This window comes from Saccopteryx leptura, chromosome 7 (genome assembly GCF_036850995.1).
Source record: "Saccopteryx leptura isolate mSacLep1 chromosome 7, mSacLep1_pri_phased_curated, whole genome shotgun sequence".
Taxonomy (NCBI): domain Eukaryota; kingdom Metazoa; phylum Chordata; class Mammalia; order Chiroptera; family Emballonuridae; genus Saccopteryx; species Saccopteryx leptura.
Window position 1 is genome coordinate 113,718,504 of NC_089509.1, and position 12,599 is coordinate 113,731,102.

General features: G+C 41.8%; 1 protein-coding gene across 2 annotated transcripts in view; it reads left to right on the forward strand.

The window, feature by feature from the left end:
- Window positions 1-12,599, forward strand: part of PSMD1 (proteasome 26S subunit, non-ATPase 1) — a 101,703-nt gene that overhangs the window by 21,452 nt on the left and 67,652 nt on the right. For both annotated transcript variants that reach the window (XM_066345345.1, XM_066345344.1), the window contains 5 exons: window positions 264-437; window positions 2,055-2,166; window positions 4,481-4,677; window positions 5,627-5,722; window positions 7,136-7,200. In XM_066345345.1, the coding sequence (XP_066201442.1) occupies window positions 264-437; window positions 2,055-2,166; window positions 4,481-4,677; window positions 5,627-5,722; window positions 7,136-7,200 (644 nt within the window). The remainder of the gene's footprint in view (window positions 1-263; window positions 438-2,054; window positions 2,167-4,480; window positions 4,678-5,626; window positions 5,723-7,135; window positions 7,201-12,599) is intronic.

Sequence of the window (12,599 nt, forward strand, 5' to 3'; positions counted from 1 at the left end):
TTGAAATCAATTATTTGCATAGTGTAAGATGAATTTGGAGAAATGTGATAAAATAAGGGGGGAAAATGAAGCCTGTTTCTAAGCAGTGACTGGGTCACTTAAAGGCTCTTCTCTTGTTCAAGTGATACAGTTGTATGAGAGAGCGCCACTTCCTTTTCTCTCTCAGCAAGTGAACATGCTGGAGAAAAGCAGTAATCGCAGAACATGTTGGGTCTTTTCTTACTTTCTCTTACTAACACCTTTGTTGTGGCCCAAATTTTCAGGGTCATGAGAAAGAAGCTTTACAGTTAATGGCAACATATCTTCCCAAGGACACCTCTCCCGGATCAGCCTATCAGGAAGGTGGAGGTCTCTATGCGTTAGGTCTCATTCATGCCAATCATGGTGGTGATATAATTGACTATCTGCTAAACCAGCTTAAGAATGCCAGCAACGATGTAAGTGTTGGAATGGGAAGTTAAATGTCCATTAGTTAAGAGTCTAGGAAAATGTTATATTTGCCAAATTGTTTTAGTGAACAGAAATTTTGTTATATTTTTATATTTGGGAATTTTCAAAACAGTACTATTCTAATAGAATTTTTAAGTAATTTTCTTTCCTTCTCTTTAAACTGAAAGTATGCTTCTCAGTCCTTTAAATCTTGTGACAAACAAAATTAAGTACCTGGTATTTGCAGAACACACATTGTATTCCCACACTTTAGAGTCTTGTAATGCTGTTAGTGACCTTAGGGGTCATTTAGTCTGATCCTATCATTGTACAGGAAACTAAGGCACAAAGAAATTGCATATAATCTCTCAGGAATCAGAATTCTTGCTTGTTTTGACCTTTGATAAGTTTCAAAATATGAACTTTCGGAAAAACTTAAGTAGCCCTATCTTATTTTAAGATACCTTGAAATATGATTTTAGACTTTAATGTTAGACTTTTATGATTTTAGACTTTGGAAAGCTTTTGAGTAAGTTCCTGAGTCAGCCAAAAAACTTTGTCTTCCTATTCAGTGAAAAGATTGAGACCAATAGAAACATCTTTACTGCTCACAAATATTAAAGGATATTTCAAAATGAATATGAAGCGATAAAATATCCCCTAATTTTTGTGAGCAGTGTAGTAAGCCTCCTGTCCACAGATTTATTTACATTTACACATACCTTTACCTCATTTCCTCTGGTCTCAGGTAAAAACTTATCAGACAAAGCAGTTTACAAACTTAAACAAGAAGTTTATTGGAAGTAGCTTATGTGATTAAAGAAGCTGATCCCGTTCTCGCAAAGGTTAAGAGCCAGGGCAGCTCTAGGGATCTAGATAACAGGAACTACTGCAATTGTCTCTTCAGGGACCTCTGTCAGGATGAGGGAGCCTGAATGTTTTTGGTTCTTGGGTCATTCTACTTAAGAAAGATTAAAATTCACGAGGGACATCCATTTGGCCTATCTGGGGTCTGGCTAGAGGAAGATGGGAGCTTCTTAACAACAGCCCCACCAACACTAATCATTGGGGAGGAGTATTCTTCAAGCAAGATTGGGATGCTATCACCAATAAAACGATACTGTGCATTCAAAAATGGCAGATAACCAGGTGTTCCTCTTCAAGGAGAGCCCAGCTTTTGCTCTTGACTCGGCTTTCTCCCACGTCATTCACAGCCGTGTTCCATCAGATACCTTTTCCTCCTGCGCAGCCGCTCTGCGCTTCCGTTCTCCCTCAGCCGGGAGCACGTTCCGGTCTCACCTGTCTTCATGAAAACCTGGCATTTGCTGCTGCTGCTTAGTTGTCATTTTCCTCCTACTTTTACATAAACGTGTTAAAGAGTTGTAGTTTCTTCTTTTCTTTTATTCACTTCTCAACTCACTGTTATCTTGCATCATCGAGCACCATTCTTTTGAAACTGAAATTGCTAAAGTTACCACTGGCCTTCTGATCATCAGATCTTTGATCATTCTAACTAGGCCAACTGCTCTACATATTTAATATCAAAATATATTTTGAAATTAGAATAAAAGCATGGATTGTAAGTACAGTGTACCCCATCAGCGGAGGCTGTGCTTCTTCCCTAGATTGTCCGACATGGTGGCAGCCTGGGCCTCGGTTTGGCTGCCATGGGGACTGCGCGCCAGGATGTGTACGACTTGCTGAAAACCAACCTTTATCAGGACGACGCTGTGACAGGTAAGTGATTCTTTCTAGGACAACGAACTTGAAGATTACTTAGTACGGTGGTTCTCAAACTTTTTCTTTTCTTTTTTCTTGACAGAGACAGAGAGTCAGAGGGATAAATAGGGACAGACAGACAGGAACGGAGAGAGATGAGAAGCATCAAACATCTGTTTTTCATTGTGGCACTTTAGTTGTTCATTGATTGCTTTCTCATATGTGCCTTGACCGTGGGGCTACAGCAGACTGAGCAACCCCTTGCTCAAGCCAGCGACCTTGGGTCCAAGCTGGTGAGCTTTGCTCAAACCAGATGAGTCTGTGCTCAAGCTGGCGACCTCAGGGTCTCGAACCTGGGTCCTCCGCATCCCAGTTCGATGCTCTACCCACTGCACCACCGCCTGGTCAGGCCTCAAACTTTTTCAAGTCAGGGTGCATTTAAAGTCCTACAAATAATATTAGGTGCACTATATACAAATTTCTGAGAAATATGTTATCAAAGAAAAAAATATAAAGTCCAAGTGTGCTTTTATGGTAATTAAATGAAATAAATTTGACAAAATTAAATTTATGCTGACATTAAAAAACATTGTTATGTTACCTTTTTTTTTTTTTTTTTTTTTACACAGGGACAGAGTCAGAGAGGGATAGACAGGAACGGAGAGATGAGAAGCATCAATCATTAGTTTTTCGTTGCGCACTGCGACACCTTAGTTGTTCATTGATTGCTTTCTCATATGTGCCTTGACCACAGGCCTTCAGCAGACCCAGTAACCCCTTGCTTGAGCCAGCAACCTTGGGTCCAAGCTGGTGAGCTTTTGCTCAAACCAGATGAGCCTGCACTCAAGCTGGTGACCTTGGAGTCTCGACCCTGGGTCCTTCTGCATCCCAGTCCGATGCTCTATCCACTGCGCCACTGCCTGGTCAGGCTATGTTACATTTTTTGAGTTATGTGTTAATGAGAAACATGAGCCTGATGTGTCCTAGCAATTTCTTCAATGTTTGGGCATATATTTGAAAGGCAAACTCTTATTTCCTTGTCAATACATTAAAGAATTTTTCTCTTTTTACTCTTAATTGTTGAGTGCATAAAACCCTCACCACACATATCATCTTAACTTTACCCCAAACAAGGGATAGAAGGAACTTGCCTCCAGTCTTTCTGGGGAACATGGGGGGTAGTGTAAACAATCCAGCACCACAGCTTAACAGCCTTTTACAACCTAATCAGGTAAGTGAGGTGGGGGGTTGAGCAGACTGTCAGCTTACAGCCAATTCCCCACACCTCTGTCCCCCAAAAATCTAAACTCCAAAAACCCTGTTGGTTTTTTGGTCCCCAACAGGCACATATTTCTCTGGAATACCATAGAGCACACCTGGAAATCTTCTAGGGTGCACCAGTGTGCCCTGGCGTACACTTTGAGAACCACTGACTTAGTGTAACTTACTATTTTCTACCTATAACTTGTAGCCTCTTAAAAATCTAATGGATTTCTCGGCCCTGGCTGGTTGGCTCAGCGGTAGAGCGTCGGCCTGGCGTGCGGGGGACCCGGGTTCGATTCCCGGCCAGGGCACATAGGAGAGGCGCCCATTTGCTTCTCCACCCCCCTCCCCTCCTTCCTCTCTGTCTCTCTCTTCCCCTCCCGCAGCCAAGGCTCCATTGGAGCAAAGATGGCCCGGGCGCTGGGGATGGCTCCTTGGCCACTGCCCCAGGTGCTAGAGTGGCTCTAGTCGCAGCAGAACGACGCCCCGGAGGGGCAGAGCATCGCCCCCTGGTGGGCAGAGCATCGCCCCTGGTGGGCGTGCCGGGTGGATCCCGGTCGGGCGCATGCGGGAGTCTGTCTGACTGTCTCTCCCCGTTTCCAGCTTCAGAAAAAAAAAAAAACAAAAAACTAATGAATTTCTCTACTTGAAGAGGGAGTGGATTTTTTCCCCATTTGTCAAACTTATCTTATAAAAATATGTTTTGTGATAAATAGGCTTTTAAAATGCTATCTCATGTGTGTCTCTGCATAACTGACTTTTGTAAATAAAAATTTATTAGAGTGCTCTACTTGTATTCTAGGGCTATCTGTACTGCTTGGTGATGTAGGGAAAATGTCCTAACATTGCCTTTGAAATCACTCTTGGATTCTGTGGTGTCTTCAGTCAAGATTTAAAGGAAAATAGCTATAAATACATGGATGTATTTCCACATAATACTCTCCTTTTTGTCAGATGGCTTGAAAAAATGCCATCAGAAGCTATAGTTGATGCTAAAATCCATGAGGGTGTTTTATTGCATTTACATGCGTAGCTCTTATTCTCCAACATTTTCCTTTTTACTCACTAGGGGAAGCAGCTGGCCTGGCCCTTGGTTTGGTCATGTTGGGCTCTAAAAATGCCCAGGCTATTGAGGACATGGTTGGCTATGCACAGGAAACTCAGCATGAGAAGATCCTTCGTGGTCTTGCAGTTGGCATCGCACTAGTGATGTACGGGCGGATGGAAGAGGCCGACGCTCTCATTGAATCTCTATGCCGTGATAAGGTGAGTTACAGTCATCTGTCCTGTTCTCCTGACTCCCTTACCTTCCGGTTATCGCCACCATTTGTGAAGCACTGAGGTTCACTCGAAATTGTCTCTGTTCCCCTCCAAACACGTACCTATATTGCTGATAAGACCTTTCACAAGCTAATAAAACCTAATAGAATTTAGAAAAGAACAACACTGATTAGAAGATGTAAACCAGAGTAATTTGAGGATTTTCAATTTAATGAAGATTTCAGATCAGAGATTTTCAGGTAATGAGATCCAAAAATTTTTTTTAGGAAATTACAATTTGATTTTGTTTAGAAACAGTATTTTTGGAATGATTTCATAATCATTTAATAAGATACTTTACTTCTTTGTTTTTCATCCAAAAAATAGTGCCAATCTCTACTTACTTACTTGGATGAGGTTTTGTGTTGCCTTTTGTTTGCTTTTCACAGTGGTTTTGGCAATTATAAGTAGTCAACAGTAAGTAATACTGTCCTCTATAATCTGATTAAAAGAAACACTGCTATAATTTAGTGATAAAACTACTAATTGCTTCGCTCAACTATCAAACCTCCATATCTCTTCCACCACCATTCAGTGCCCAAGAATTAAATGATAAAGTAAAAGCAAGTTAGAATGTGAATAGAAGGGAGCTTCTTTGTTGTTCATTTGATAAATGGAAGCTGAGTGTCACAGGGCAGTAAGTGTTGCTACTGAGTTTGTAATTCCTGGAAAGGGTGAGGAAGCACAGGCATGTTTGCACAGAATGTTGGGACTTGCAAACCGTTAATTCCTCTTGTTAGTCTTATTTCCCCATTCATTTAGAAAATACCAACCACAAAAGTACTCTTGAGTTTAAAACAAACTCTCCTAGTGCATGCAGCTATGCCCGTTAGTCTATAGAAGTTACTGTTTGAAATGATAAGCTGATGGTTGATGTTGAATTATTTTTTCTTAGGATCCAATTCTTCGACGATCTGGAATGTATACCGTAGCCATGGCTTACTGTGGCTCAGGTAACAACAAAGCCATTCGACGCCTGCTACATGTTGCTGTAAGTACTGTGACCTTTCTTGGCGATGGAGTGGAAGGGAAGTTTGCAGACGGACCCTAGTGTCTCAGTGAGTGCAGCACGCACCCATGTGACCGCTACCAGTGGTCTCAGGTTCAGATTTTCGTTCATAGGTCACAGTCAGCCATATCTTGGCACCAGCTTTACTTAGCTTTTCAGGAGGATGTAGGACAGGATAACGGTATGTCCGTATAAATGAAAGTCCTTAAAGTCATTCAGGTGCAGCCTCTGACACCCTGCTCCAAGGGGCACCCTCTGTTTAAGAGGCAAGACCATGTGAGTGTGTGTAGCCACCCTAGGATCAGAAAACCTAGTGGGCAGTACAAACCGCTCCTATTTACAGCCTGTGAAGTTAGCTTTCAGATACCCCCAGGGAACATACTCTATTCTAAGAGACATGCTACACGGGAAAGCCAATGCCCAAGGTCCCCAGGAGGCTTTTCCCACTCAGTTCTCCTAATCCAGGTACAGCTTATCAACAACAAATAACATTGCCTGACAACATAGTGGGCACTCCACATATGTCTTACCTCGGTAGGTTTCTACTCTCCGGGTGCTGGGAGAAGAAACCCAGTCATCTTCCCTGCAGAAAGGGATTTATACTGTCATTAATTCCTTCCCAGGGATATTTACATCACACAGTATTTATTAGTAATTTACCCTTTATCAATGAAGAATGTGATACATTCTAAGTGTTTGTATTTTGCTTGAAACTTGGGACATGAGTTTTTTGTTTTGTTTTTGTGTTTGTTTGTTTTTTTACAGAGACAGAGAGAGGAGAGTCAGAGAGAGGGATAGAGAGGGACAGACAGACAGGAATGGAGAGAGATGAGAAGCATCAATCATCATTTTTTCGTTGCGACACCTTAGTTGTTCATTGATTGCTTTCTCATATGTGCCTTGACCACGGGCCTTCAGCAGACCGAGTAACCCCTTGCTCGAGCCAGAGACCTTGGGTCCAAGCTGGTGAGCTTTGCTCAAACCAGATGAGCCAGCACTCAAGCTGACGACCTCGGGGTCTCAAACCTGGGTCCTCCGCATCCCAGTTCGATGCTCTATCCACTGCGCCACTTCCTGGTCAGGCCAGGACATAAGTTTTTGAAAATAATGTTGAAGGTATGGTTAGATTGTCATTGTAGCCCACAAAAGCCATATTGCAGGTGAAACAGTCTTTAGATGTAGCCTTGAAGTAGAAGTAGTACCAAGTTTTAAAACTTTTAAAACCTGAAATGAAGTAATTCTCAGATGAATTTTTCTAAATTGGGGAAAGACATTCTAAAGGAATGACATATTAAGGAGGTCTAATTTACATAAGAGTGATGTGAGGTCCGTATCAGTTTTCTCTGGTAATAGAATTCATGGTATAATGTAATGACCCTTTACATTTTTTTCTAGGTAAGCGATGTTAATGACGACGTCAGAAGGGCAGCAGTAGAATCACTTGGGTTCATTCTGTTCAGGTAACTTCTAATTTCCAATTCTATCTATATTGCATTTGTTTTTGTAGTTAGTAACTTAACAGGAACTCAAATATCTGAAGAATGTACTAGGTTCGGAGTGAGGACCATTTAACAATAAGATTAGTACTATTCACCTGAAAAAGAAGTAACTATGTCTTGGGATTCTGTGAACCTATTTGAGAAATAGTAAAATGACTTTTATTATTTCTGTATATTTCATAACTTTTCAGCTTATTCACATAATTTTTTATATCTGAGTAACACCTTCAATATTCCTCTTTCCGTGTATATTGTTTGTTCAAATAGGATGCTATGTCTTACACAGGTTTATAGAGTTCTTAAGCTCTTTCATGAAAGTAAAAGATAATAGGTTTTGTTTAAATGCAAAAGGGAAAAAGATATTTGCAGATTTAAAAATATTATTTTGGACTTGAAGATTTGGAGATGCCTTTGGCAATATAGTGTAGTTGTGATTAAGAGGACAAATCTGGGCCCTGGCCCATTGGCTGAGTGCATAGCATGTCAGCCTGCCCTGTAGACATCCTGGGTTAGATCCCCAATCAGGGCACACATGAGCAGTGACCATCTGCTTCTCTTCTCCTCCCTCTCCCTCTCCCTCCCCCCCTCTCTCTGTCTATTCTCTCTCTTCCCCTCTCAAAGCCGGATAGCCCTGTTGGTCTGAGTGTCAGCCTTAGGCGCTGATGCTAGCTCCATTGATTTGGGCTTGGGCCCTAGACCTGAGTTGCCGGGTGAATCTTGACCAGGGCGTGTGCGTGAGTCTGTGTCTCTATCTCACCTCCTCTCACTTAAAAAAGAAAGGAAGGAAAAAAAGAGGGCGTATCTGAAACCAGTCTGCTTATTGAACCCTGGCTCTGCCACTTCCCAGCTCAGTGACGGGCTTATTACCCAGCATCCTTGAGCCTCAGGTTATTCGTTTGTGAGATGAACGTATTAGTGCTTATTTGAGAACAGTGTTTCTGACGATTATCTAAACCTTTAGGACAGGCTCTGGCATGAAGGAAAACTAAAAGTACTTCTCTTAAGCACTGTTTGGACCCTGCTTGTTATAGCTTATTTGTGATAATTACACAATAAAAGAAGTTCCCAGTGCATGTTAGATGTGTCGGGTGTCTCCTGTCCCTTTCATCTCTGAAACAGTTTCTACCCCGAGTTCCTGGAAGTGAACCTCTGCTGTAAAGACTGTGATGTAACTCGACAGATATTTATTGGACATCCATTGTGAACTAATTACAGGATTTTCTCCATTATATCCCAGATAAGAAGCTATCCAATTACTGCAGGCTATAAAAGATTTTCTTCCTATTGTGGATAAAAATGTTGAATAAAACATCAAAGCACAGACCCATATTGGTTTTTCCTTATACCAGTTTTGTTGAATGAGGTGGTTCAACCAAATACTAATATTCACTGTACTATCCTTTAACCCTCATTTGTCATACTTGTTCACAAAGACACTAGAGAGCCTTCACTAAAATTTAAAGACGGTATTACACAGACCTGCTGGTCTGGTACCTCCACACAGGGTTTGTGATCAGTTGCTCATTGTTTCTTAGTAACTCTATAGGTCTGTCAAATGTTCATTGATTCCTCTTCTAAGCTCTGACTAAACCAATATATATTAAGCTATTCTATGTTTTGTCAAAAGATCTGCAAGACTTTACACTTTTAATTTCTCAAATTTTGTTTCTTGAAAAGCTTCTTTCTGAACATTGGAATATTTTAGTCAGCCACTTGCAGTCCTTTTGTACCTTTGCCGTTGTCTGTCTGTCCTCAGATTTGTCAGCACTGGTTCCATGATGACATCGACAGGTTTGTCCCGGGAAGGTGGTTCATGTAGCTGAGGGGTTTGGACTCGTTTACAGCAGTTATTCTCTTCATCTATTTTGCATTTTGATTCATCTTCACATTACTTTTTATCTTTCTGGTCTAAAGATCATTTTCCTGAGAGAAAAGATGGAGGAAACAAAATAGAAGTTAAATAACTCTGTTTCCCTCCTGTCATCTTCGGTGTATCATTCTAGCCAAGCTGTGCGTCTCACCTTCCCCATATTTTTGCTCTAGAGTTTAGACACAATTCAAAAACAAATGATTTTATTATTGCTGTCCAGAGAGGTTTGGATTTAAAAAACAAAACTGTTGGGAAACCAGATACTTTTAGTGTGAACAGTCTGTCTTCTAAGTGCACTCTTCATAACTTGGTTTGTGTAAAGAATCCTACTCATGACGGTCTCTTTCTCTATTTTGTTTCCTGTCAGCTGCTATTCTCTCTCTATTTCATGTCCTGTGAATCTGTGGCCTAGTGTGCATGTTCTGCCACAGAGGAGGTTGGTGAGCTGATTGAAAACTTTCTCATTTCTTTTTAACCTGACTGGTCTTCGGTCTTTGCTCTCAAATGAACAAAATTCGTTTTTCCTTGTAGTTCCTCTGGCTCACAGGTATCCAGCTCCCAGTTTCAGCAGCAGGTGTCCCCCGAGAGCTGCTGTTGGGCTCTGCTGAGATCTGCCTGGGGCAGTCAGATCCAGCTAATTGGTTGTTTGTGCGCTTCTTATTTCTAAGGGACCATTTTGTGTTTTCTTTTTGTAATATATACAATTTGCACAAGAAGTAGAAACTGGGAAAAGACTTTAGAGATGGTTTTGTCTAGCACTTCATAGATGAAGAAAGTTAAATGCAATCAACTGATGTAAGGAGCTGCAGTTAAAACCAAATTTTAGATTAGTATCGTTTCCCTAGAGTGAGAATTTTTAAAGGTGAAAGGAACTTATAAATTAACCAATAATCTCATTTTTTAAAAGAGAAAGAAATTGAATCCCAAAATGGCTAATAAAATTTCCTATTGTTGCCTGGCCTGTGGCAGCGCAGTGGATAAAGCGTCAGCCTAGAGCACTGAGGTTGCTGGTTTGAAAACTGGGCTTGCCTGGTCAAGGCACATATGGGAGTTGATACTTTCTTCTCCTCTTCCCTTCTGTCTCTATCTCTTTTCTCTCTCTTCCTTCTCTAAAATGAATAAATAAAATCTCTTAAAAATTTTTCCCATTGTTATAGAGCCAAGTGGTAGAACTGAAATTCAAATAGGTTTCATGATAGACCAGTGCTTTCCTCCACCATTTCTTTTCATCAGACGCTGTCTTCCTGCGTGGCTCTGATCGAGCACGTGTATTCTCCAATTTCCTCATTAACTTTAATATTTGAGAATTTTGTTTTCTGATATGTCATCATTTACTTTCTTATGGTGTTCCATCTTATTTCTTTCCTGTTAGATGTTGCTTTTAAAATAACTGCAGAGATTTTTTTTTTTGTATTTTTTGTATTTTTTTTTTTGTATTTTTCTGAAGCTGGAAATGGGGAGAGACAGTCAGACAGACTCCCGCATGCGCCCGACCGGGATCCACCCGGCACGCCCACCAGGGGCGACTCTCTGCCCACCAGGGGGCGATGCTCTGCTCCTCCGGGGCGTCACTCTGCCACGACCAGAGCCACTCTAGCGCCTGGGGCAGAGGCCAAGGAGCCATCCCCAGCGCCCGGACCATCTTTGCTCCAATGGAGCCTTGGCTGCGGGAGGGGAAGAGAGAGACAGAGAGGAAGGAGGGTGGGGGTGGAGAAGCAAATGGGCGCCTCTCCTATGTGCCCTGGCCGGGAATCGAACCCAGGTCCCCCGCACGCCAGGCCAACGCTCTACCGCTGAGCCAACCGGCCAGGGCCAACTGCAGAGATTTGGCCTTCTTAAACCATGTTTTAAGAATTTATTTCTTTTTTTAATTTTAACTTTTTTTAAAAGCATACTTATTGAACAGAACATTGCTAACATATCAGTAAATACATATTTGTACTTTAGCAGCTAGAATGAAATGGTCTCTGTGGGAAACTAAAAATTCTCATGTGTATTATCTTTTTTATTCTCAGGATAGTCCAGGGATTTGTAGTATTTTCAATATTTCTTTCTTCTAATGTTTGTGGGTTATTTGTTAATAATGTATATGATAAAAATAGAAAAATAAATTGAAAAGCAATCTTGTCAGGTTGAAATGAACCTGATACATTTTTATCTAATAATTAGGTGATTGTTAGAAATATTGTTATCAGTCTAGTCAGCATATTTTATAATTATAGCAACTCTTTGTACAGTACTGTGCTTGGCATTGAGTGAAACTCAATTGAAATTGACCAGAATCGGAATTATTTTAACCTAACATTGAAAAGGAAAATAAAGAAGTTAAAAGAAGTATTGGTCTTGACAAAATTGAAAAAACAGTTTCTATTATGGTGAACAAGTTGATGATCTGATATAGACCTTAAAATTAGATAGTCTTGGCCCTGGCCGGTTGGCTCAATGGTAGAGCGTCAGCCTGGCGTGTGGAAGTCTCGGGTTCAATTCCTGGCCAGGGCACACAGGAGAAGCGCCCATCTGTTTCTCCACCCCTCCCCCTCTCCTTCCTCTCTGTCTCTCTCTTCCCCTCCCACAGCCAAGGCTCCATTGGAGCAAGGATGGCCCGGGCGCTGGGGGTGGCTCTGTGGCCTCTGCCTCAGGCGCTGGAGTAGCTCTGGTCGCAACGCCCCGGATGGGCAGAGCATCACCCCCTGGTGGGCGTGCCGGGTGGATCCCGGTTGGGTGCATGCGGGAGTCTGTCTGACTGCCTCCCCGTTTCCAGCTTCAGAAAAATACAAAAAATAAATAAATAAAAATTAAAAAAAAAATAGATAGTCTTGCCTGACCAGGCGGTTGCGCAGTGGATAGATCGTCGGACTGGGATGCAGAGGACCCAGGTTCAAGACCCTGAGGTCACCAGCTTGAGCGTGGGCTCATCTGGTTTGAGCAAAAGCCCACCAGCTTGAACCCAAGGTCGCTGGCTCCAGCAAGGGGTTACTCAGTCTGCTGTAGCCCCACGGTCAAGGCACATATGAGAAAGCAATCAATGAACAACTAAGGTGTTGCAACGTGCAATGAAAAACTAATGATTGATGCTTCTCATCTCTCTCTGTTCCTGTCTGTCTCTATCTCTCTCTCTGACTCACTCTCTGTCTCTGTAAAAAAATAAAAAATAAAAAAATAAAAAATTAGACAGTCTTGGAGGTTCTTGGTCATCTTTGCTATGAGGTCAGATGTTACAGTATGCAACTAAAGAATTCTCAATATATACAATAGTATGTTTTCAGATATGCGTGATCTTGCTAAATGAGAGCAAGATTCTTGGTGCAGGTATTTTTTGGCCACAAAGAAAGTGGTTCCTCGAAAGTAAAAATATTAGCCTGACCTGTGGTGGCGCAGTGGATAAAGCGTCGACCTGGAAATGCTGAGGTCGCCGGTTCGAAACCCTGGGCTTGCCTGGTCAAGGCACATATGGTAGTTGATGCTTCCTGCTCCTCCCCCTTTCTCCCTC